Source organism: Zingiber officinale, chromosome 5A (assembly GCF_018446385.1).
Source record: "Zingiber officinale cultivar Zhangliang chromosome 5A, Zo_v1.1, whole genome shotgun sequence".
Lineage (NCBI taxonomy): Eukaryota > Viridiplantae > Streptophyta > Magnoliopsida > Zingiberales > Zingiberaceae > Zingiber > Zingiber officinale.
The window spans coordinates 135,184,351-135,211,025 of NC_055994.1; the positions used below are offsets into that span (position 1 = coordinate 135,184,351).

The window sequence follows — 26,675 nt, forward strand, 5'->3', positions numbered from 1 at the left end:
TTAGTGCGCTTTTCATCGCCTTGGATTAACAACCATCTTGGTTGTAATCAAGTCAACTTCTGGTTCTCTCTGATTCTTTCTGTTTTATTATTTTATCATTATTGCTATTTATTTTGAGTTGAAAATCTTGAGGAGGATATACTTTGATTTGACAGGCAATTCACCCCCCTCTTGCCGGTCCCGCTTTGATAACAATGATAATCCCAGTTAACCTCATTGACTATCCCTGGAGTGACTGGTATAATCCATGAAAATTTTCCACCGACCACCAATGATTTAAGTATTCCAGAACTTTGATTAAGAGTTTCAGTAAATTACCATAAATCATTCATCAAAGGCAAACAAAAAAAAATGAGAGAGAATTTACAGCATTCTTTGAAATATCAACTTACTGCAAGTCTAGTCGCATACAGTCTGAACTTTATAAATTTACATCAGTTCCAATACATAACTGATTGCAAATTTGTATGTCTCTTTCGATAGCTCTTGTAACTTCAAAATTTACTTAATACAGACTGGAGGATTACTGGAGCTCTCTTATTCTTTTAAGAAGAATGTGTGAGAGAGCAGCTTTATTCAAAGAAACAAAATTATTTTTATTGCATATAAGAATAAAAAATAAAAGAATAAACAAATTGTGAATATATTTGTTTGCTCGAAGCCACTTTGGAAGGCAAGGACACCAGGATTGCTAATTCACTGGAAGAGAACTACCGGCCGGACGATGATCATGAAGGGGCTAAGTTCACTTCTCTTTCTTTTCCTCAGTTGCTTCTATGACAAGATGAGCTGCAGGTATACTGAACCACCACTCTCTGAATCTTCTTGTCAATTTCTCAGTGCTGCCTCTTCTTGGTGGTGAGTACCGTGTAAATATTTCAAGAAACGCCATTAAGAGTATAAATTTTATAGGTAGCAAAGCAACCGCCAATGCGATTAAAACCAGAATAAATATGACTTTATTTGCTGCCTGTTAGGGACAATTAAACAGTTAAGCAAATAACAATTGGATATTATTATTATTATTTTAAAGCGACTGGATATCAAAATGCATACACATTAAGGTCTATGAAAAACCCCCCATGTGATAGCACACCCCCACAATAAGAGCAGTTTTACAGGCAATATTAAAAATTATAAAAACGATATGTATGCACATTATTGATGCAGTTTCTCCACTAGGTACAACAATAGGTTGCTCAAAAGGACCTTTTTTACATAATAAATGGTGTAAAAAATTAGACAATGAGATTATATTTTGTAATACCATTCATGTTGCTTTCCTATAAAGCAAAAACAAAAACTCAATTAATAATGAATAAACCAACTAGGAAAGATCTTTCTTTGAATATTTTCAAATCTTAGATGGATAATCATTTATGACAACTTAAAACATTAAGATGAACAAAAAGGAAAAAGACTGGTCCTGTCCCTACTTGAAGTACTTTAAGTAAACCTGTAGATGGGCTTCGATCCATTAGTGACACGTTTTTTTGATCTTATGAAACAAAGAGTATAACTCGATCAAACACGCTTTAAAGGTGAATAGAGCCGTCAGCGCATTGCCAGAGTTGGTGAGGGTTTGAATCACTAGACAAACATTTAGCCCAGCCTTCTTTACAAATGGTCACACCAGTGTGCTGTGTGCTTATACTAAACTTGTGAGAAAGAGAGCATCCAGGTGATGCAAATAATAATAAACTTGTTAGAATCATAACATCCTGGTGATGCAAACAATTACAAAACTAGATAAAATATAGGCATGAATCATACATAAAGATTATTGCACGTGCATCAACAACATACAAATAGGAATTATTAAACAATCAAGAAGAAAATAGAAACCTGGGTAGGAACAGCCAGTAGCAAAGCTCGTAATTTTAAAAGAATAATATTTCCGTCCTGGACCAACTCTTCAAGTTGGGAGATGGCATTCTGAACTGCCAATATCTGCTCCATTTTGCTCATAGCAGGTGGAGCCTTTACCATAAGCTCATCAATTGGCTTTCCTTGATTACTAATTCGAGTAAGCAGCATGAAGATAACAAGAAATACAAGTAAGAGAACAAGAACATATTCTAGCCATTCCCTGCACGTCCCAAATGTGATTTTAAAGAGAACAATTCCACAGCAGAAAATGATCTTTTGTAATCTGCTTGAAATGTAGCTTCAATGCTTTAATTTTGCCAATATGTCAAAAAAATATGAAGTAGAAGTAAGAAAAGAATCTAATAAGAAATGGGACACATGGAACAGAAATCATAGATATGTCTAATGCACTTCAGTCCTATGTAGTACAGTAAAATAAATTTATGATTTTTTTTATTGATTTTTCATATCACTATCCATAGCATGTGATGCAAGATTTAATAAGCAAGATTCAAAAAAACACAGGTCCCTTTTTACATGAAGATGGTATCCAAACTAGCTGGAACCATATCCTGTGTTTTCTTTTATGCTCAAGAACAGCAAAGCACCAGCTTCAAAGCTGTCCAAGTTTGCATATATCCTAAGAAGCCAATATGAGAGAGCAATTTGCAGCCTATCAAAGTTTGCTTACAGAAAAGGCACAACAAACTGGAAAGCCTATGGCTCTACTCGGTATAAGAATAAGCATATAATAGGTAATTAGTTGGTAATAACATCCAAAGGTCATCTTTTTTGGAACTTGTATTAAAAGCAGATTGCCTGCCCAAGAGGACTAAGCAACAAACAAATAATTCAAGCATCATATTAAATGAACTGTCATCTCATTTATCATTCCTTTGTTTGAAAATACTATCTAATTTTCTCTGTTTTTTCTTCATTCCTTTTGTTATACTCCAATTATAAATTTTAATCTGTTCAAAAGACATAACCCCCTTGACCTAGAATCATCATATGAACCCTCGGGGGAAAAAAAACTCTCCTACCCTCTAGCCACTTGGTGGTCGGCTATAAGTTGACCCCGTGATTTACCTTCCTTCACATAATCTGGGGATGGACTATAAGCGGCGTTTGGGGTGAGCGTAATTACCTTTTGCTATAATCATATGAACCATAACTTGAGATTTTCTTATTTCAGCAAAAACCTTTTGGTGTATAATTGTCTAAATCTGATGTCAAGTATGGGTCTTCCAATGTGCATGATGATGAAGATAGAGAGCACAATTCTATGATTTGAAATTTGAATCACGGATTAAAATTTTATTTTGACGGTTGGGGTAAAACTTCAAGTTCCTCCGATCAACTTGCCCGCAAAACAACCCAAAAAAAATAGAACATTGCATCAGAGACCGGAGGCTTCTTCTGAGGTTGCCAAAATTTCCACAATGTGGAATTAGGTCACCAAATCTTCCATGACATGGTATAAGGTTGGCAAAGCTTTTGTGATGTGTTTCAGGTTTGATCAATGCTAAATTGAGTCCTTCAGTTAACAAGTGTAGGTTTCAGCAAGGAATCCCAATATTGCAAGTCCTTCGTCTAGTATTCCTACAAGCTTCTTCGAGGTATTGTAAGTATCCCGTGTTAGTTTTGATGTGATCGACCAAGTTAAATTAAGCTTTGTGGTTTTGATGTCTTGTGTCTAAATGTGCAGGACTTAGGAGCACAAGAAGTCGAGCGGAAGACACAGCTAGCGAAAAAAATAACACGCAAATCGAGTTGACAGGTTCGGGACATTCGAGGACGACGAGGACACCAGTGGACGAGAAGGATGCGCGCAGCGTTTTCAAGAAATGAAAAGCTGGGGAGGAAGACTATTCGAGGAGAAGGTTGGAGTTAGGTTCGAGTGAGCTCAACTTTGGATGATCGAAGAATCACCCGAGCGACCGAAGAAGCTACCGGACAAGTCAACACAAAGTTGACTTTGTCCAAATGCTCGGACTAGGTCCAGGCACCTGGACCAGCTTGACCCAAGTCAGGCACCTATTCGAGCCATTGTAGCGAGGATCAACTTCAGAGTCCACGTTAACAAGACTCCAGGCGCTTGGACCGGGTCCAGGTGCTCGGATATCGATAACTTCGTTGACAAAGAGCCGTTGCAGAGTGGATTGAGGCGACCATGTCTAGGCGCCCAAACCGGGTCCAGGGGCTCGGGAGTTGTCACATCAGCCAACGACTAACTTCGACCAGTGAGCTATAAATAAAGCCCTGGACTTCAAAGTAGAAAATACACACTTGTACTTTTATTTCGTTATTCTATTTTGTCATTCTGCGCTTTTAACCGTTGTAAAAGGCTACTCCGCCTTCATTCAAGGAGTTCTTTTAGTGGAGCCTTACATCGCCTTGGATTAGCAACCTCTCCGATTGCAAACCAAGTAAATCTTTACCTCTTCTTTTTAGTTAATGTTTTTATTGTCTTTAACTAATTAAGTGTGTCCTTGCTCAAGTTCGAAAGCAAGAGAAGTTTTTTTTTATTTTAACTTGCAGGTTATTCACCCCCTTTCTAGCCGGCTTACACGGGACCGACATGCTACTGACTCTTCTTCCTCGTTTGCTCACCCAACCACATCGAGTCTTCTCTTCCTCCACCTCTTTTGCCTCGTTCTCCTCTTCCCCTACCTCATTCTCCTCTTTTGCCTCGTTCTCCTCTTCCCCTACCTCATTCTCCTCTTCCTCTGCCTTGTCCACTTCATTCTCCTCCTTCATCCCTGCCTCATTTCCCTCTTCCTCGACCTTATTCGTCTGAATTGTTCTCCTATTCTTTTCCCTCATCATCTTCATTCTTGTCCACTTCATTCTCCTCCTTCATCCCTGCCTCATTTCCCTCTTCCTCGACCTTATTCGTCTGAATTGTTCTCCTATTCTTTTCCCTCATCATCTTCATTCTCTTCCTCCCCCTAGGTATGGTGCTCAAGAGAGGCCTTCCCTCATGCCTTGGTCACTGCACTAATGGTCAGTAGCCACCTGTAATTTACCTTGTCCGTATTGGCCTAGGGACGGGTTGGCGGGAGGTGTTGGGGGTGAACGAATTGCCTTTTGCCACATCAAGAGGCACTGTCATACGACACAATCAACATGTCTCATTCATATTGAAACCCCTCGACTGCGAACCAAATTTGATTTGAATAATTATAAATTCTATTTTATTATACATAAATGGAATTTGAAGGGCATTCCTATAGTATTAAATGCTCTTATAGATTACTAATTTAAATTATTTTCTTGGTCTAATTTTGAAGTTAAATTTAGGTAAATTTTTAATACATGGAGAGTATTAGGGAACTTTTCAAAATTTTAAAGATATATCGCTAGCCAAAACTTTAAGTACCTATCAACATAATTATCAAAGTCGTGTAAAACCTAGTAACTTGGAGTTTACTACATGCATCAGTTGATCTCTATGAAAGTTTATAATACTAACATCTTTTAACAAATTAGTAATCTTGTGCTTCATATACCTATGTCTACACACTTACCACACCTACTACTACTGAACTCTAGGTTTCAGTTAACATTCATTGCAAGTGTACATACGTAGACAGAGACATCTACTTCAAGACCTACTAAAGACTCTTTTAACTACTAGTCATCTACTGTTCCACTTACCTACTAAATCGAATTTCTTGGCTAACTCAAAGCCATTGTGCCATGAACAAGCATCATGCTGCAGACTCCAGCAGTACAACATGATCTATATTTTAAGTAGGTTTCAATCTTAAATATATATTTTACAGTAATTACTGCAAATGCTAACAGAAACTGAATCTGGTGAACGTTCATAGTAACAAACTTTCTGTAGATATTCCTATTATTCCCCTAAAAAAAGATAGCTATTCTAATATCAAGTGCTAACAAAAACTCATAAATCAAATCAGCTGATCTTTCATAGATCATAAACTTATAAAACTAGTCCCCACGTTGTTGCTCCAATAGGTCTTGAGGTCTGGATGCAAAATGCCTCACTGGGTGTCTAACCTCCCTCATACAAAGGACCGCTGCACTAAGGCAAATGCCCCTTGTGATTTACCCCCTTCCAGATAGTGTGGGGCTGCTAAAGTGACGACTTCACCTTTTGCTCCAATAAACTTATAAAACTAAATGTCTGTAAAATATAATGATCGTGGTGGACATAAACACATCAAAAAAACTAATTTCATATTTTTGTGTATTAAATATTCAGTGTTGATCAATTACCAGAAAAAGTAGTAGAACCAAACCTGCAAATTATGAAACAAAATAAAGAACAGAAAATAGTAGACTTAATGGGTTCATCCCAACGAGCCACAGAAATAAGGAAATCCTGCAGTTTAATCATAGGTTGAAGTAGCTCCTGCGAGATTAAAAGATTCAAAGAATTAACTAATTAGCAACTATTATTAAAATGATAACACAAATGACATCCAAAAGACTAATTGTTAACACCATCTAACATGCAAATAGGCTTCAATTAACATTCATAAATACAGGAATAACTACTGTGTTCTACAAAGATAAAAACAAAATCAATCAATGTTAAAATCTCGAGTTGTGCCAAAGTTTCGATTTTTGACTGAAATGATATGGTGTCAATATTGTGCCAACATTTTGACTCATAGTGTAGGTGACAAATTGGAAGTAAAAGAGGAAAGGAAATGAAGAAGAAATAAAAATTATATATCTAAGTTGAGATTTTTTTTGCCCCATTTGAAATGGGACTGTTTTGATATTACATTGTATGGATCCAAACAACAAATTCAATTCATCTTGGCGTGTGTTGTAGTATACCAGGGGTTATCAAGTGTTTGGATGACATGACTGACATAATGACATAGAGACAAGAGAAATTACTTGTACCGAGTGGTATCAAATTTTAGTAATTTATCAAAATAATTATTTCGAACATGTCACCCAACATGGTATGAGGTTTCAAATCATAAAATCAATAATAATAACCCAAATATGAACTTGTTTATGAGTTAAAATAGAAAGGGAGAGATGAACAAATTAGCATCTAGCAAGAGGAATTATTTTTTTTCTTTCTGTCACTAGTCAAAACGTTACAAGAGCAAAACCTGTTTGAATAAGGAAAAGACAGATGGAAGAATACAAGAGAAGAGAAACTATAATTGATTGGGAAATAGGGATTTACATATGAGCCTAATATCCTTTCACTATCTTTTACAACCAATGTTTGGCATAGAGATCAAGACGGTCATAGATTGAAGGAAAAAGATATATAAGATCAATTTATGATTGGTTGATAGCATTAAGTTGTATAGACAACAACAAACAAAAAGCAAATGTAGTACCTTCATCACTGCCAATTTAGCATCAAGACCATCTACTTTGACTCCATTTATTGATGCTTGTGCTTTTTCTAAGTGTTTATAGTTGATTCTGGCAACATTGACAGCCCTTTCTAAAGAAGTCATCTCCCCAACAACTATTTCACTGACAAGAAGCTTGTTTTCCATCGAAATTTGTGACACAAGCCCTAGATTTGATAAAATTCCCAAAGCAGATAAAGAATACATTCCATTTCCACAACTGGATTGATTAGTCCGGTCCAATCTCCGAGAGGTTATCATACTAGCTAGTGTTTCTAATATTACATCACCTCCTGGAAACTGATCACATAAATTGAACATCAGAAGTGTCTCATATTTGACATGAGCTGACGAAACTAAGTCTTGAATGGCTTGCACCCGTAGGACACCAAGAACAGCTTTTGAAAGAGTTTCTTCTTTCTCAACACCTTTAATTGCATGTTTCTGAATAAATCTATGTGCATACAGAACTTCTCGCATAATAGCTAGCCAGTAATCACGACGAAAATGACCTGTAAGCTCAGGAAACTCCATGATCACAGGTTCTAATCTAAAAGGAAGATAGAAAATTGTATTACATTACTACAATGAGATATCCTCCAACAACTAAATAGATACCATAGCCAAATAAAAAAAGAGATTCAAAATAGGTTCAGTATTACAACTTGATATAGGGACTCACAGAGAAATTGACTTGTACATAACAGCCTTATCAAAAAGACGGGAACCCCAGGGCCCAGTCAGTTCAGGTTTGATACTTTGTTTCAGATCATCTGCAAGCTCATATACCTTTGGTTTATCAAAGGTCACAACTCGTAGTGCTTCGAAATAGAGAGCATGGTCCGTCAGTATTAATCTCCCTGAACAGATTTAGTGAAACAGTAGATTTCCATAATCATACAATGAGGAGCTCTCAAAAATCAAAATCATAAGAGGCACTTAAAGTAAGCTGACTTTATGGGGCATAGATCGCCCATATATCTTACATTCTAGATTAACTAAAGCAAAGTGGATTATCAGAAGATGTACCAGGCCTTGTAGCAGTTCCTATGTGTTCAAGCACTGGTTGTGTGGTCAATGTTCCATCCACCTCAAGTATCCTTTCTTCTCTACGATGGCGAAGATCCGAAAGAAGAGATGATTCAGATTGGGTTTTCATCTTCTTTATCGCTCTGCAGAAGGAATAGAAAAAAGGGGAAAATTGTGCATTATATTTTCAAATCTACAATAGAGTATAAGATGTCATAGATAAGTAAAACTTAAATTAAAGGGAAATGGTCACATGACATGTATACTACATGCAGAGCAAGGCACCATGTAATACAGATACTTGAACATTAAACTAGGCTACTCCTATTGTCATACACACAATGTCATTGAAATTCAACTTTGTCATAATTCCTGGAGCAATAAAAAAAAGTAAAAAAGAAAAAACACGATAGAAGGTAAAACAAAATCATTGTGATAGGATTAACACCATTTCATAAATCATAATTTCTAGTCCAGAATGATATCACTTCTTCCATAAGAAAAAAAATAATTCATAGAGAACAGAAGACCATAGTTCCATCATAAATAGAAGGAAATCAACAACCCAAGTATCCAAAAGATATACCAGGAATAACATGTTAGAACATTAATAAGAAAATTCCACTTCGAACAATGATATTTCATTAAATTAAAGCACATTTTGTGACATCTCAACTAAAACTTTTTTATGAAGTTACTTAAAGACAAATATGAAAGTTAGAAAGAGTGTCTTCCAAAGAAGAAAGCTAATCAATTGGCATGATGTTAGGTTGGAGTTTTATTTTTAATTAAAAAAAGGGATTAGTCTGTATTGGATTGCTAGATTCAGTAGTTATGTCATATGTGTACTTATTGTTCGAATCAAAGCCCAGCGGAATACATATATTAAAATCAGATTTTTTTTCTCTTAAATCATGGATCTCTTCATGGTACATATAGTTTTTAAATAAAATAACATGAAATAAAACATACCTCGTAGTCCTCGATAGAGTGAATGATATCACAAACAAATGAGAGTCCCACGTGTGACTCCTCTAGTGGTATCCACGCGTACTAGATCACGAACTTGACACGATCTATTAGGTGCTAGCCTTTTGGATCTACAAAACCTTGGAAGCACTATCGATCTCTTTCGATGGAAGAAAGCAAAGAAGAAGTCTTCGCGGGAGAAGTGGAGAGAGAGTTCCGTCTTGTTGAGAATATTCTAAGGATGGCTACTTATAGCCTCCAAGGAAGATAAAGAGGTATGACTCTTCAAATCATCATGATTATAACTATTCGAATTCTCCATTAATCATCATGATTGTGGTTATTCGAATTCTCCATTAATCATCATAATTGTGGCTATTCGAATTCTCTATTAATCCTTCTTTGGATCAAATAAATCCATATTTGATCTTGATCTATTCAGCTTCCGATATTTTAGAATTAATTAATAATCCAATTAATTCTAATTCAGAAATAATAATCAATTAATTTTAGTATCCACTAAATCAATTATAGATAATGTTCATATCTACGTGTTATGCATGCGACCCTCTAGGTTTTATACATGAAGGCAGTATAAATTCATACACAGACTAAGGTAACTGTCTAGCAACAGTTTTTAGTCACTCAACGTGATAAAATTAATTTAGTCATAAACTATAAACCACTATAAACTGATTATTATGTAATTCAATTTCTTCATCTAAACCTACATCCCAATTCATTTGGTACATTATGCATCATTATCAAATGAATTATTTTACTTGATTTCTAAGATATAATAGACTCTTCTTGAATGATAAATCATTCCACCCATGACCATGGATTTTGAGTCACTAATATTTCTATAGGATGTTAACTCCTAATCCAAGACAATGATGAATCCTCTATTGACTCAACACTATTCTCTCTACGCTTTGTTATACACCCAACAATTATATTAATCATAATCCGATTAAAGACTACTTTTAACGGCGTCAAAATACATAACTCCCCGCATAGAATAAATGAAAGTCTCAAGTCAAAAGATCAGTCACACTCGTTCATAAGAGAAATGACCAATGATGTTTAATATGTGATCTCCTCTTAAGCGAGAGGATCTTCTGGTCCACTTTTTGTGGACTAGGGGATGGCCAACAATGCAATTGTCTCTCCCTGGGTTCACCTTCCCACCCAAGCTATAGTTTGGATAAGGTGGCCAACCGAAGGCCGCCAGTGGTGGGCAGGTGGCCGTGCTGTCAGGCGCCAAGAAGGGGGCGGCCTCCAGGCAGGCCGCTTACCCCGACCCAAATTATAACATGGATGAGAAGGTGAATTCAGGGAAGGAGCGCAACCAATTACAGCCGAATCGCGACCGCGATCCGACCACAATTGCATTATGGACCATCCCCTGGTCCACAAAAAGTGGACCAGATAATCCGATCTCCTCTTAAGCGGTAAGCGGGTCGTGTCTAGTGTACCTCTAAACTCAAGGCACTCCCAAGTACAATTTGGATATCCATCCCTCGGTCTCTCTCGACCTAGTCATACTTAGTGTTGATCTAGATATTCATGTCCCCTCTAGATATCTATCCGATTAAAGACTATTTTCAGATTAATATAATAATTAATCTGTGGAACTTTATCATTCATCATATACGCACAGAAAAGTAAATGATTAACGATAAATACTTGCCTTTATGAAATAATTTTCTACAAAATATATAAGGAATGTCTTAGCATATAAGTTGACACACTAACACTTACTCTATTGATTGGGTTATTTAAATTCTACTATTTGAGTTAGTTTCATTGACTTGTTTCTTATTCTATTTAAATTCCATCAAAACAGATTTTAAGGGGAGGTGGCTGTCATCCTTACACTCCACTCTTACAATGGAAGGCAAAATAACTTATCTCGTTAAAATGTTTACGTAGTGTGTTAGTATAGATGGAAGCATAGAGTTGGTTTAAGTTTATTAAACCAACTTTCAGTTCATGGCTCATTAATGAACATGAGGTGATAACTAACCGCATAAACAACAATTCAGTATCTATCAGAAATTTTCTAATCTGGAATACAACCAAATGATAAACAAGAGAAACACCAGCAATACATGATAGCATTTGTAAATCAGATTCCTTCCTTTTAGATGCAAAGGTACCTGTCTAATGCACCTAGATATTTCTCATAGATTGCAAAAGTAAGTCGACCTCCAGTTGAAGAAGTGAGCACATCAAAGAGATCGGTACAGGTAACCACATCTGCAATGATAGGAATGGCAGGTGCTATCCTAGAAAAGGCTTCATATCCTGTAGTTCTCTCAGCCACCTATGATAAAGCTAAGACAGTGAATTGACAACTAAAAAGGAACCACTTGTCCAGCCATGATCAATCACACAACTATAAGAAAGATGAAAATGGATCTTCACCTTGAGTGTAGGCTGACTTGCTGCTGAAGGAGCTTCCCAGGCTAACATCATATCAAATGCCAACCGCCGAAAGGCCTTGTCTGATAGGTGGCCAGAGACTTGAGTATATAGAGCAAGGGTTCTAAAGCAAGAGTATTCCAAGAAGTTTCTTGCATAATTTGAGGAACTCCTTATAGTTTCTGATGCTTCTGAATTAAAGTTGCTTTGAAGCTCATCCATACTAACATTGAGAATTCTGCAACAAGATAGAAGCAAAAAATATATAAACAAATAAAACTGCTGAAGGTAAATTGTCTTATCATATGATATACTCTATCTTCCTGTTAACTAGGGTACTAAGAGGCCAAAAGGGATTCTTATGAATAGAAAAATATTACTAATATGAAGTCAAAGTGTCTGACTTGACAATGAATAAAAAAAAAAATCAGCAACAGAGACTAGGTCTGGCACTGCAGTGATTTTAATGGGGAAAGAGGTCAGGTTCAGAGATTTAATGGTGAGGCTAGGTCAATGAATTTACAAAAAGTATATATCCTAGATGAGCACTGTTGACAAGATGATATCATATCTAGCAAAGAAAACAATGGATTTCTGATTTCTTCAAGAAGTTTGGTAAGACCTAATCTGAGCTTGGGCAAAGGTTGATTAAGAACCAAGCGCTATCTCAAATTGTTCTTTTTACAGTGGAAAGAACCCAGCCCATAAGCATACTAGCAATGGATTATATGCTAAGAGATATCACCATTTGATTCCTCTTTTAAATTAATTGAGAGCCAAAATTAATGGCGTACCAGAACCCAACTACAGTGACACCAAATATATCCCTCATATGCATTAATGTTAGTGGGCAAACAATTCCCAGTATCCAAGAACAATCATGCCTTTACAAATTTATAAGCTATTGTTCCCTTGCCAAAGCTCCAACCATAACCGTTTCTAAAATGAAAAGTTAGCTTTAGGGGATCCCTTTTCAAAAACAGAGCCAGTGTGTCGCACACCTCATCCCTATCCCCAAAATCTTCTATCCCCGTGTTTCACTCATAGCCTCCAGCCCATTGCAGGCGGCTGTCGGATCGGCTAAAATTATACCCTGAGGGGAAGGTGAGCCAAGGGGGATCGTTGTCGGCCCAATCGACGCCGAAATCCGGCTGAATCTGAGCAGGCTTTCCTCTTCCGTCGATCTGAGCTCCAGCTTAGATCCAGCTGAATTCCGGCGCTGACTGGGCCGACGGCAAACCCCTTGGGTTCACCTTCCCCCTAGGTATAGTTTTGGCCAGTCCGCCGGCCACCGTCGATGGGCTGAAGGCGATGAGTGGGACACAGAGACAGGGGATTTGGGGGACAGGATCCGATCTCATCCCCACTGATATGGGTGTTCTTTCCTTTCCGTGGAAAATACCCTAAGGAAGGAGGTCCTTAACTATTCATTTAGTTGAAGAAAAAAGGGAACATTTTTCTTTCTCTTGTCAAGTGGCATCAAAGATTACTTATTTTCTATCAGTGATTCAGTGCAGTCATGAAACTTAATTCAGAGCAATAATATCAGTAACAAGGCAAAAGAGTGAGTTTATCAAGAACAGCATTGAGGGAGACAGTCAAGGTACTGGGAGCAGCGGCCAACGACGACGTTTGCAATGGGAGAAAGGTGAGAGATCCACTTCCTCCGGCCGGAGGGCGACTGGCACATCTCCTCGATCTCGTCCTTCAGGGAGGTTTCCCGGTTCAGCGCCCATTTTTGCGAGGCCTCCCTCACGATCCCTTCGATCAGGTCGCGTGTTTTGTTCATCATCGCCATCTCTTCCGTAACGATCAAGGAACCTCCTTTATCGAATCCCAAATCTGTTCCGCGGCGGTAAAGAATTCACCTCGAAGACCATGCTCCCTCTTCCTAACACATTTCTCGATGCGAAAGGGATGCGATTTCTACTCCTCGGAGGAAGGCACCGGCCCTCACAAGATCATCATTCACACAGCCGGCGAATCCTATTTCCTGAGAAAACGCCGCCCAGTTACCATCTCCAAAAATGCCCCTCTATTCTAAACAATTGCAATTCAGGCCTTGAAACACTAGATTTCGTTTCCTATAAATATTTATACAAAAAAACACAAATACATCTCGCCACTGATCATTTTTGGAACTGTAAATCTGAAATTGTTTTTCTAGTGTATATATATTTGGTAAATCTGAAATTTTCAGTATATATGCAAACGATTATGATATGGATTCTGGCTTTGTGTAACAAGATATCTGGTCAAAACTATGACTGTTGACATGTCAAGGTCTCCAGTGCAAACTAATCTTCTCTAACTTCTTAAATATATGTGCAACAATAAGTCTACATATGGCAATCCTTCAACAAAAAGTCAAGACATTACATCAAACAGCGGGGTTCTTCGTTCATCACCACTCATTCATTCGACTTCAGAATCTTGTCTTCATCTTTTTTGTCAACGTGTTTTCTCCCAATGTTTTGGAAAAAAAAAACAGTACACGCAGAATTTGGAGCATGAAATATAGAATATTGATGGAAAAAGCACCAACGTGAGTTAGACCTCGACGAGACAGTGACTAAACAATAATACATCTCAACTAGATTCAAATTGAAGTGACCATCCATACAATTGCATCTTTGGTTGAGAAGTTGGAGAGCTAATTGATAAGGTTACTGATCGAACAAAAACACGTTGATAAAAAGCAGTATACTACAGACACAATTGTTAATTATCATCACCAAAAGGAACTTCAGATTCTGCTCCGCTCATGTAGCTTTTTAGCATATCAGATGACTCATCCATGCTCCACGAGCTATGTTCAGTAACGTCGTTGTTGCTGCAACTAGTGTGCTCTGAGGCGAAGCAGGTGGGCGTTAATACAGATGTGGGTGCTAAATTCCATGGGTCTACTTCGTAAGCATTGTTCACGGAGCAATGGCCTCCTCCACTAGAGATCGCAAATCGGTCAACGAAGCTGGTGACGCCACGGAGCTCGTCAGAGGCCCAAGGCGGCATTTCGTCAAACATGTGCGGGGGCGGAATACTGGAGAAGTTTTGTGCCCAGCAGCTGCGCACGGCTTCGCGGAGCAGCGCGCTGTGGGCTTCCGCCTTGAGCTGCCGCTGCACGCGCGTCCTGCAGTAGTTCTTGATCTCGTTGTCGGTTCTCCCCGGTAGATGCTGTGCGATTCTCGACCATCTACTCGCACACAGCCGTGGATATGCGCAGTTCGTCAAAGATGGAAATCAACGAAACGATCGATATATGATTTCAGTACCAATTGAGTACCTGTTTCCCCATTTGGAGTGGAGGTCGAGGATGAGGAGCTGTTCCTCGAGAGAGAGGTTGCCTCGCTTTATATCAGGCTTCAAGTAGTTCAACCACCTCAGCCGGCAGCTCTTCCCTGTTCTCTTCAGGCCTACATATTGTTTGTGATTTGTAAATCGATGGGAGAGAAAGATCAAGATCAAGATCATATCGAGACCTAGTGCAAGCATATAACGGTACGTACCGGCGGACCTGGCTAGGAGATTCCAGCGGCCTTCGCCATGGCAGGCGACGCAGTGGACGAGGAGGGTGTCCTCCTCTAGAGTCCAAGGCCCCCTCCTCAGCTCCCCCATTCCCTCGCATTTGGAAGTAGAAGCTAGTGATTTTATCGCAGTAATACTCATACTATTGTTCTTGGCTTGCTTCCCTGCCGGACTGCCTCTACCTGGCTACATGGAGGAGAGGGACCAATGGCCTAGCTATATAGAGCATGACCGACAAGAGACAAGCGCTTGTTGGGCAAAATCTCCGTGATTTACCTCACAATGGAAGGATCTGCCGACAAGACACAAGGTCCACGTTTGATAAATCCCCGCATTGGTAGGATTTTTCTTACTCTTTAAAAAAAAAAGGAAAAATCTTTATGACGAGATAATCAGCTAGTGGAAAAAAGATAAGGAATTTTCGAAGGTGAGCTGATTCTAGTCGCAAGCTTTCAGCATGAAGGAATTTAGTGATCAATTCTTAAAAGTGTAGTACCAGTAATGGTTAAATCTTTTAATAATATTTTTTTATAATTTCTAATATAACATATCAATATTATATCATAATAAAAAATTTTATTAAAACATCTTCAATAATTAAACCTCTCAATAATTTTTTTTATAATTTTTAATATGTCACATCAATATCACATCACAAATATAAAAATTTACTATTTCTCCCCCATCAAAAACCTTCATTCAATTTTTTGTATGTCCTATATTATAAATCACATATTTTTATTTATTATTTTTTTATTTAATATTTCTATATAATTTTCATTCGATATTTTAATTAATTATCATCTTCAATTTAATTTATTTATAATTTATAATTAATTAATTTATAATTTAATTAAATTTATAATTTTTATTTAATATTTAATTTACTTATAAATTTAATTTAATTATAATTTGTATATTTTTTTAAACTTATCTGAAATATATTTACTTTTAAAAAATATCATTTTAATTATTACTAACTATTTATGAAATAAAACATTATAATTAAATATTTCATCAAATAATTTATTCTTTAATTATTTGGAAAGAGTCCATCATGCACATTAATTAATGGCTCCATATATCTCTTAGGACATCTTCAATGAATAAATCTCTCAATAAATTTTTTTTTTGTAATTTTCAATGTGTCATATCAATGTCACATCATAAGTATAAAAATTTATTCTCTCTACAATTAAAAATCTTCATACAAATTTTTTTATTCTTACATTATAAATCATATATTTTTATTTATTATTTTTTCATTTAATATCTCTATATAATTTTCATTCCATATTTTAATTAATTATGATCTTCAATTTAATTTATTTATAATTTATAATTAATTAATTAATTAATGATTTTTAATTTAATTAAATGTATAATTTTTATTTAATATTTAATTTACTTATAAATTTAATTTAATTATAGTAATTTGTATATTTTTTTAACTTATCTCAAATATATTTATTTTTAAAAGAAAAAAATACCATTTTAATTATCATTAACTATTTATGAAATAAAATATTATAATTAAATATTTTATCAAATAATTTATTTTTTTAAACGTGTAAAAAGAATCAATCATGTCATTAATTATTGGCTCCACCTTCAAAAGAATTATTTTTAAAAAAACTCTAACTTACTCCCAAATTAAAAACAATAAATCTATCTAGTTAGAATTTGATTGGCTATAATTGAATTGTAATACATGTATATAATTAATATATAGAAATGATATTATTAAAATATTTTTAATAATAACTTATAAAGTATATTTTGACCAGTCAAATTTTAATCATTTAACATTGTCCAATTTAAAATCCTAAATTTCTCTTACACAATCATAAAAATTTATTTATTAAGATTTTCATTAAAAAAATTATTAAGATTTTTTAATTTTATAGACTTTTCGCAAAACTTGTATTGAAGATGCAGATTTATTCAGTTTTTTCTGTGGAAAACGTATGTTGACTTGATAACATATTGCTTACGGTAGCCGATAATTGCATGCATTTGTAATTTTCCGTTTGATTTGTAAATCTTTTATTTTTATTTTTAAGAAAATAAAAAATATTATTTGATTGATAATTTTTATATTTATTTTGTTTAAAAGGTGATATTACTTTATGAAAAAATAAAAAATACTTAAAATTTATTTTCTAAAAAAATATAAGTTTTTCAGAAAATAAAAATAAAAGTTTCTATAAATACCTCTTTTGAATTCCCTCGACTGCTGTTTTCAACCAGATTTTATGGGTTCAATCCATTAATTCAAGAATAAGAATAAGAAGTGAACTTGATTCAGTTGACACCTTCAAAGTGTTTTGATTGTAATTAGAAGTTTTGGTTGATTCGTGTAGAAAAATTATGGACAGCCATTTTGAACCAAATGGATAATTTATCTAGGGGTGTATTCAATATTTTGACTTTTAATTATTTGAATGTTTTTTTATGAATTTTAAAAGTTTAAGTATATTCAATCTAGATTTTTTTTTTAACTTTATAAAAATTTAATGATATCCAAATTAAATTTTTATAAAGTTTTAAACTCAACTTTTAAAAACTTTTAATCAATAAGAGTTCTTCAAAAACACTTTGTACAATTTTAAAAATAAAATAAAAAGTATTCTCCTTTTCCTGATCCTTAATATTTCTATAATTTCCACATCATCTTAATTTATTTATGAATAAATTTTTTTTCTTCCCATTTTTCGATTTTGATTATTTCTTTAATTTCAAAAGACCGATTTTCATCCTTTCTCCATTAACTTACAACCCTGTACCAATTGACCGATTATCCCTCGTTGTCCAAATTTGTTATTGCCGATCGTGTTGTTCAGTCGTTGCACAGCTTGCTGCATCATGAGATTGTGGCAGAAGCTCGCAGGCATGGCCGGCGGCTACGACAACAGGAGTGTGCTTCCCCTTAGGTGGTTATCACAATCATTGGATTTTGGTAGCATCTCTCCCCCCTCATCTTCTTTACCGGGCATTTCTACGACGTGCAACGGTAGCGATGAGTATGCTTTCCCTCGTAGGTGGTTATCACAATCATTGGATTTTAGTAGCATCTCTCCACCCTCTTTGTTACCGGGCATTACGAGGACGTGCAACGGTAGTAACTCCTGAAATTTTGAAGGCATGATCGATCAAAATATACATATCTTTTTTAGATAAGTGTATGGAATCTCTGAAACCATCCTCCACTCTAGTCCTTATATGATGATTGATCATCCATATATATTGGATCACTAACCTTGGATAAGAGCTGTTCTTGACAGCTTTCTGACCATACTTCCTCCATCAATATAATAGCCGTCTTCAAGATGTAAAGCAACGCGAGGTTCTTTTCCTACTTCTTTGATTTATTCCTAATTCCAAATATTCGCTCTTACAAAAATTTTCTATCGATCATCAAGATAAATCGGAAAGCGTACACGACGACCAATCTAGAAACTCAGTATCCTTTAGTTACACCTCTCATTTAGAAAAAAAATTCTTACAAATATGTCATAAAGGATTCGAATCGCAAGTATCTAGATGATAATCTGAATATCCTACCGTGATACTATGATCTCAAAGTCAATTATAAAACTTCAAGAAAAAAAATGATAATCCCAGTTAATCTCATTGACTATCTCTAGGGATGATCGATCCGATCCCACGAAAATTTCTCATCAGCCAATTATAAAGCTTCAAGAGAACTTAGAGGAAGTAATTAATATAATTAATATAATTGCTGATCGCATGCAATTCCATATCTTGGTTTGATTTCGAGATGATTCAAGAGTTATATATTTTTAACAAAGAAAATAACCTCTCCTCCGATCAGCCCTTTATTTGGCATTTTCCCGTACCTTTTTAGCAGATTCATGATACATTAAAAACTATAATATATTCTATTTTCTCATGAATTACTCTAATGTTTTTACTCTTTTAATTCAACATTTTATTAAAAATTTAACAAAATTAAAAAATTGATCATGATAATTTAGATCAAATTTATAAATAAAAAATATTTTAAATTATTATAATATTATTAAATTTAAAATTATATTATTAACTGGCCAAGGTTATCACCCAGAAAAAAAAAATGAATTGTTCAATTTTCGTCATACCTCTTTGAGGAATATCATCGAGAGGATATTTAGAATATTTAAATCGTAATTTAAAATATTCAAAATAGCTCCTCCATTTTTATATACTACATAAGTGGAGCTTGTTTTGGCTTGTGTTGTCGTTCTGATGAATTTCTAGCTGAACCAGATAATGAAGCTTCATCATCCTTGCCAGAACAAGTTCATAGTGTTGATTGCTTTGATCAATCATGTGATACTTAAAAACAACAACGAGCAAATGTCAATGCACGGAGAGATACAATAGCGAATCGAATGTAGAGCGATGTTTATCATATTGACAATAATGAAACTTAAAATTTTTCTTTTCCGTAAATCTACAAGTTTCCATGAAGTTTATAAATGTTTGTAAAAGTTTTGTAAAAAAATCTATAGAATTCCATAAAATTCTTTTCACACTTATGTAAGATTCTATAAAAATCAATAAAAATCTATCAATTCCATGAAAATCTATCCTTAAAAAATCAATTACAATCATTCAATCTCTTATTGAATACACCCCTCTAAATGTAAACACTACTTAGCTAAGGAATAAAGAATATTTCAAAATTATCACTCAAATCATATATATACTCGGTGAATTTAAGAGTATACAAAAATATTTGCCCTAGAATTCCATCTGCAACTGCAAAATATTAAGTTGGGCCTCCAAACATAAAGGCTGATGGAAATGTTTGGGACAAATATGCGTTTTGGGCCTCCAATACACGATCCAAGAATAAACACTGTCCTAATCATATTTATATGTAGAATTAAATATTAAAAATAATAATAACAAGCATAAGAAAGACCATTAGCATTTTTCAAAATTCATTAATACCCTTGTGGCGACAAGTTGAACATTCGAAATCTTATAATTTACAAAGAACACTATAATTATAATTGTAGTGAAGTCAGAGATGAATGCACAAATGGACGCAACCCAATACCCACACCGCAGTCGCCCGCGTTCTATGTGAGGTAAATAAACAATACCAATGTCGAATCGTGGTAGATAAGATTGGCGCATTATTTTGCTCGGATACAATATACATCCTTCTAATTTAAAATTAAACATTTTAGATTCGATAAAATATTAATTCGTCGTTCTTCTTTCCAGGCTTCTCTGCGCCTCGGAACCGTTCCTGCACGTTTAATCTCGACATTGATTCTAATGCTGCGACTTGAGAAGCACCATGCATTTACTACACGATTCGAGGCATACTGCATGATGAAATCGGCGTGAGGATAGGGACTACCGGCGACCATGACGGCTGCGGCGGCGGTTGGAGGAAGGAGGAGCAGCGTTGACCCAGCAGACGTCACCGTCTGTTGTGCTTCCCCGGGAGAAAAGTTTACATTGGTCATAGACGAAGATGAAAAAAAAAAACGCGGCACGCTTTACATTGGTCATAGACGAAGAGGAATGTTGCATTAGATCATTGCAAGAAAACAGTAGAACTATTTGAATAGTAACCTATTCGGAGTCTTTAAACAGAGCAAGCTGCGATAAAATTAACTAGTTCATATTCGAGGCAAATAATGGAATTTTCTTGTTTGCGACGATCGAATTGGAGGAGAACGACGGCCGCCGCGCATTTTACAGAGACCAAAATTAACCTGGAAAAGGGGGATTTTGCAGAGGAATGCATCACGCCACCGGCAGGTAAGCTTACCTACTTCTCGTCGGGTACTTTGTAGGAGTCGGCGGTGATCTCTGACAGACACGAGCCGGGGGACAAGGACTGCGGGAAGAGGAAAATCGACATGAGAAATCCAATCTCCAAAAGGGAAAAAAAAGGATTCTGTTAATGGGGAGAGCAACCAAAGAAACGAAGGAAATAGATCGAAATTGGTGGATTTCCGATTTCCGGACGAGAAAAAGGACATAGGAAAACGCGAAGAGATGCGAGAAGATAGATCGATGCGGAGATGGGGAGCGGAAACTCACATCGAGCAGCTTTTGGACCGTCCTCGGTCGCCGCCTGGGCCGGCGGCGAGCCCTGGACCCGGTCATCGAGTAGAGGTCCTCGTCGATCTCCTCTTTCGTAAGGGGGACTGAGAACTTGGGCCGCTTCGCCCGTTCCTGCTCCTCCGACCTAAGCCGCACCGCCCTCTTCTCCCTTGTTCCAGGCGGGGACCTCGGCGCTGTCGTCTTCTCTCTTGTTCCCGGCAGGGACCCGCTTAGGTGGCGGTGGTTCCCGGTGGGAGACCTCGGCGCCCTGCGCCTCGTCCTCAAGTTCCACCGCGGCGCGGACGGAGGTTCCTCCGACGCGTTGGACGAAGGCTGCTCCGGATTCGCCTCTGGCTCTGGCTCCGGCAACTGGTCGGACTCTGTCTCACCCATCCCGCCGATGCGGAAAGACGGAACCACCAGCTTCATGCGGTCCGCCGCCTCTCGGAGATGAAACAGCAGCTTCTCCCTGACCTCCTCGATCCGCGGGTCGTCGTCGTCTCCATCGTCCTCCGGATCGAGCAGCCGTCGCCCCGCCTTCTTCTCATCGTGCTCTGCCGTCTTCCGTCGGCCGCCGCCGACGATCTCACCTTTTCCGTCCACGCTCACGCAGGGAAGCACCCGCCGGCTTCCCCACGACTTCAAGATCGGAAAAGAGGGGGCCGGGAGGAGACTCGCCGGCGCCTGCTCTCGAGGCGGCGTGGCTTCCCTTGCTGCCGGCGCCGGAGCCGGTGCAGGATCGGGCGGGCGGGATGACTTGTCGGCGGAGGTGACCATGGGGATGTGACCTGATCGATCTGACGCAACGCAGGCGGTCACAGAAACCGGCGGTGAGGGGAAGGGGCCGGGGAAGGGTTTTCAAACGTGAGGGTGAGAATAGAGAGTGGAGGCCGGTGAAAGGGCGACAGACAAAGTCCTCAATTACTAACAAGAAATATATAGACACAAGGGAATAAAAAAAATGCTAATTAATATTTATTATTCTTGACCCGAGAAAAAAATATTATTATTTATTTTTATGAAGGTAAAGTTGCAAAATATAGAAAGCTAAATTACGAACGTTATTTTTGCGTTAAAGCACCTTAAAAAATATTATTGTTTTTTCAGGAGAAGGAAAGAAAGGAAGAGAAGGGATGTATGTTTGAGGAAAGGAGGTAAATTAAATGAAACAGATTTTTTAAAAAAATTTAAGGTAAATATTTGGAACAAGTCTGGAGTAGCGTTTAGCATAGCATAGGTGTGTAAATGAGTCAATCATGCACAAATCGCTCATGAATGGTTTAATATCGACTCAAACTTAGAGTTGATCAAGTTCAAGTTGAGCTTGAGTCAGCTCGTTTGATATTAATTTGATCTCGAGCCTATTTTATATTAGCTCAATGGGCCGATGACTCGTTCCTTATTCAGACAGGGTAATTCAATATTTAAATATTTAAAAAAAAGAAATAATAACTTTAGAAGGTATTTGTCGTTAGAAAGTTGTATTAGTTTGTTAGTGGCCAAAGGTTTAAATTATAATATTTTTTCTCATTTTTCAGTGATCTCCTGATCTTTATTTGTATGGATCATGGAATGTATCACTTATAATTATGATCGAATCATGATCATAATCCAGTCGTAATTAGTTGTAATTCCTTCTTGAGTTCATCGACCCTTTCAAATTATAGTTTAGTTCGAAGCGGACGGTCGGAGGCCGTCCGAAGGCTATCAGTGGTGGTTAAGTGGTCAGATTGTTGAGCGCCGAGCGGGGGTGGCCTTCGGACGGCCGTCCACTCCAAATCAAACTATAATTTGGAGGGAAGGGTGAATCCAAGAAAAGATCGTAACCAATTACGTTCGAATTATGATCAAATCGTAATTATGAATGATCCATTCTCTAGTCCGTAAAACTAGAAACCAGAAGATCTATTCTCGGTCATTTTTCAATATCTCCCACCCGATCATCACTGTCCTATAAGATCATTCAATGCCGAACTAAGTACTTTGTCTCTTAAGACAAATTGCTCATCTGTTTTTCAGCTCATGGGTACTTTGGGTCGAGAACATTAACTTAGATTTTTTTACTACATTGAATACAGAAATACACATGCCCAATATAATATCCAACTGTAATACTCTTGAATATTTCTGTAACGCTTTACCATTTCGTCATGCTGGGGCGGGTATCTCCCACCTTAACGGGCCTGCAAAGTGACAAATATATGGAACAAAAGTTCATAATTTACTAAATAAAATTATAATCTTAAAAAACATTAATTTATTTTATAGTGGATTTCTCCCGTATATGTATGGGATTTGGAATTGTATATTTATTTTATTCAGCTTATAAAATAATTGTCATTCTGAGTAAAAATGGTGTTTGCAGAATTTAAACTCGATGTAAGTGGATCCGAAATAAATTGATGCAACCAAATTAACAAATTAACGGTGGGATATTTGTGAATAGAATTGAGGCAGAGAGGAAAGATGGTTTATTATGCATAAGACTTTAGTTTTATATTAAAATTTTTATGATATATTAATTGATTTATATTGATTCATAAATATTATAGTTATGAATAAATATATAGAAAAGTAGGAAGTGTAAATCTAGGATTCAAATTACATTGAATAAAGTTGATCGATATATGAACATAACTTGCACACATCAAATGCTGGATCAATAGTGACAATTTATCCAAGTAGATCAATTAACATTTTGTCATATGATCAATTTTTAAATATGAATCAGGTAGTGTCGAACTTGGGATGACCTGTCCAGCTTGTTGGTTGCTACTCGAAAAACCTAGAGGTTCCACTGTACAAAAATTTTGTATAAAGGTCTGAACCCTTTCCTAGCTACCATGTGTTCTTTTAAATTAAATTTTGGATCGCCTGCGGAACTTAACACGTTTGATCCAAAACTTAATCTATTTGTTCTTTTAGGTTTTGACTTGGATCTCCTGCGGAACTTAACACGTTCGACCCAAGTCACCTTAAGTTATTAATTCCATTAAATATTAATTTCCATAATTGGTTCCCAGTACTGACGTGGCGAGGCACATGACCTTCTTGGATATGGGAGCAACCACCACCGACTAGACAAAACATTTTATGGAAAGCTAATATTTAATTTCCTAAAATAACTTTAGGTTAACCGAAAAGAACAATCAAATCACAAGGAAAAGAAAAACAAAAGAACACTATATCGAAAACAAATTCGAAACTCTAGAATCGTATGCCTCTTGTATTTAGTATTATTTCCAAAAATAACTAGTATGATGTGGAAAGAAAAAATACTAGTTATACCTTTTAGAAAAACCTCTTGATCTTCTACCGTATTCCTCTTCTAACCTCGGACGTTGTGTGGGCAACGATCTTCCGAGATGAGAAACCACCAAAACACCTTCTCCTTTCTTCAAATTTCGGCCAAGCACAAAGCTTCCAAAAGATGAAGATCTTTTCCACCAACCAAGCTCCAAGGGATGTAGGCTTTCTCTCCTTCTTCCTCAAGCTAGATCCGGCCACCAATTAAAACTCCATAAGCATGAAGAGGTTCGGCCACAAAGAGAAGAAGAAGAGAAGAAGGAAGGGCCGGCCACACCACCAAGGAAAAGAGGAAGAAAAATAGAATAGAGTCGTTTACCTTGAAGCCTCCTCTACCTCCTCTTTTATAATCCTTGGTCTTGGCAAATAAGGAAAATTTAATAAAAAATTTCCTTAATTCTTTTTACATTGAAAAGAAAAATTATTTAATTAAAAATAATTTTCTTTTTCAAATACAATGGCCGGCCACCTCAAGGCCCAAATCAAGGAAAGTTTTAATTAAAACAAGAATTAAAACTTCCTAATTTGTTTCCGGAAATTTATAAAAATTTCTCCAATAATTTAATCCCTTCATGATTGGTTTATAAAAAGGAAATTTAATAAATTAAAATATTTCTTTTAAACATGTGGATAAAAAGAAAGTTATCTCTAAAAATTAAAATCTCTTTTAATCTACAAATAAGGAAAGATATCAAGTCTTTTCTTAATCTTTTGTAGAAACTAATAAAAGAGAATTGTTAATTTTTAAACTTTCTTTTAAATCATGAACATGGTTAAAAAGGAAATTTTTCTTAAAATTTAAAATCCTCCTTTAATCAACAAATAAGGAAAGATTTCAAATTTTAAACTCTTTTTTAAACATGTAGATGATTTACAAATAAGGAAAGTTTTTACCAAAAATTAAAATCATCCTTTTAAACTACAAATAAGGAAAGAGATTAATCTCTTCTCTTAATCTTTTGTAGAAAGCTATAAAAGGAAATTTTTAATTTTTAAACTCTTTTTTAAAATCATGATATCCACATAAGAAATAATTTTAATAAAAATCCTTTTTAATATTCTAGTGGTCGGCCACCTAAGCTTGGGACCCAAGCTTTGGCCGGCCACCTACATGACTCATCCACTTGATCTTGGCCGGCCCTAGCTTGGGTTCCAAGCTAGCTTGGCCGGCCCCATTGGATGGGTAAGAAGGTGGGTATGCGGTGGGTATAAATCTCTATATACTAGAGGCTACGATAGGGACCGAGAGGAGGAATTGGTTTTGGTCTCCCGATGAAATTAAGCATCCCGTGTTCACCCCGAACACACAACTTAATTTCATCAATAATAATTCATTCCACTAAAGAACTATTATTGAACTACCGCACCAATCCCAAATTACATTTTGGGTTCCTTCTTATTATGAGTGTGTTAGTCTCCCTGTGTTTAAGATAACAAATGTCTACTAATTAAGTAAGTTACTGACAACTCACTTAATTAATATCTAGCTCCAAGAGTAGTACCACTCAACTTCATCATCATGTCGGACTAAGTCCACCTGCAGGGTTTAACATGACAATCCTTATGAGCTCCTCTTGGGGACATTCTCAACCTAGATTACTAGGACACAGTTTCCTTCTATAATCAACAACACATACTATAAGTGATATAATTTCTCAACTTATCGGGCTTATTGATTCATCGAACTAAATCTCACCCATTAATAAATTAAAGAAATAAATATCAAATATATGTGCTTGTTATTATATTAGGATTAAGAGCACACACTTCCATAATAACTGAAATCTTTGTTCCTTCATAAAGTTAGTATAAAAGGAACGACCTCAAATGGTCCTACTCAATACACTCTAAGTGTACTAGTGTAATTATATAGTTAAGATAAACTAATACCTAATTACACTACGACCTTCCAATGGTTTGTTCCTTTCCATCTTGGTTGTGAGCTACTGTTTATAATTTATAAGGAACCAATAACATGATCTTCTGTGTGTGACACCACACACCATGTTATCTACAATATAAATTAATTGAGCAACTACATTTATCATAAATGTAGACATTTGACCAATGTGATTCTTATTTCTAGATAAATATTTATACCAAAAACTAGGCTTTTAG

The 26,675-nt window shown here is 36.2% G+C and overlaps 3 protein-coding genes across 4 annotated transcripts; all 3 read right to left on the bottom strand.

Annotated features, from left to right (window-relative positions):
* Positions 1–388: 388 nt before the first annotated feature.
* Positions 389–13,728, bottom strand: LOC121981958. 2 transcript variants are annotated; one of them, XM_042534770.1, is made up of 9 exons: positions 13,262–13,726; positions 11,658–11,892; positions 11,390–11,556; positions 8,259–8,401; positions 7,912–8,089; positions 7,212–7,779; positions 6,141–6,253; positions 1,846–2,089; positions 389–970 (listed from the first exon to the last, which is right to left on the bottom strand). In XM_042534770.1, the coding sequence occupies exons 1-9, from the start codon at positions 13,450–13,452 to the stop codon at positions 746–748; spliced, it is 2,064 nt and encodes a 687-aa protein (XP_042390704.1). In that variant the 5' UTR covers positions 13,453–13,726; the 3' UTR covers positions 389–745. The 2 variants fall into 2 exon arrangements, with proteins under 2 accessions (XP_042390704.1, XP_042390705.1); XM_042534771.1 differs by lacking the exon at positions 389–970 and having other exon boundaries at positions 1,946–2,175; positions 13,262–13,728.
* A 499-nt stretch (positions 13,729–14,227) lies between these two features.
* LOC121983280 (transcription factor MYB78-like) lies at positions 14,228–15,470 on the bottom strand. Its single transcript, XM_042536222.1, has 3 exons — positions 15,161–15,470; positions 14,938–15,067; positions 14,228–14,847 (listed from the first exon to the last, which is right to left on the bottom strand). The coding sequence occupies exons 1-3, from the start codon at positions 15,318–15,320 to the stop codon at positions 14,376–14,378; spliced, it is 762 nt and encodes a 253-aa protein (XP_042392156.1). The 5' UTR covers positions 15,321–15,470; the 3' UTR covers positions 14,228–14,375.
* A 5,241-nt stretch (positions 15,471–20,711) lies between these two features.
* LOC121983281 lies at positions 20,712–22,155 on the bottom strand. The gene is made up of 2 exons (XM_042536223.1): positions 21,249–22,155; positions 20,712–21,042 (listed from the first exon to the last, which is right to left on the bottom strand). The coding sequence occupies exons 1-2, from the start codon at positions 22,026–22,028 to the stop codon at positions 20,974–20,976; spliced, it is 849 nt and encodes a 282-aa protein (XP_042392157.1). The 5' UTR covers positions 22,029–22,155; the 3' UTR covers positions 20,712–20,973.
* Between the last annotated feature and the right edge of the window lie 4,520 nt (positions 22,156–26,675).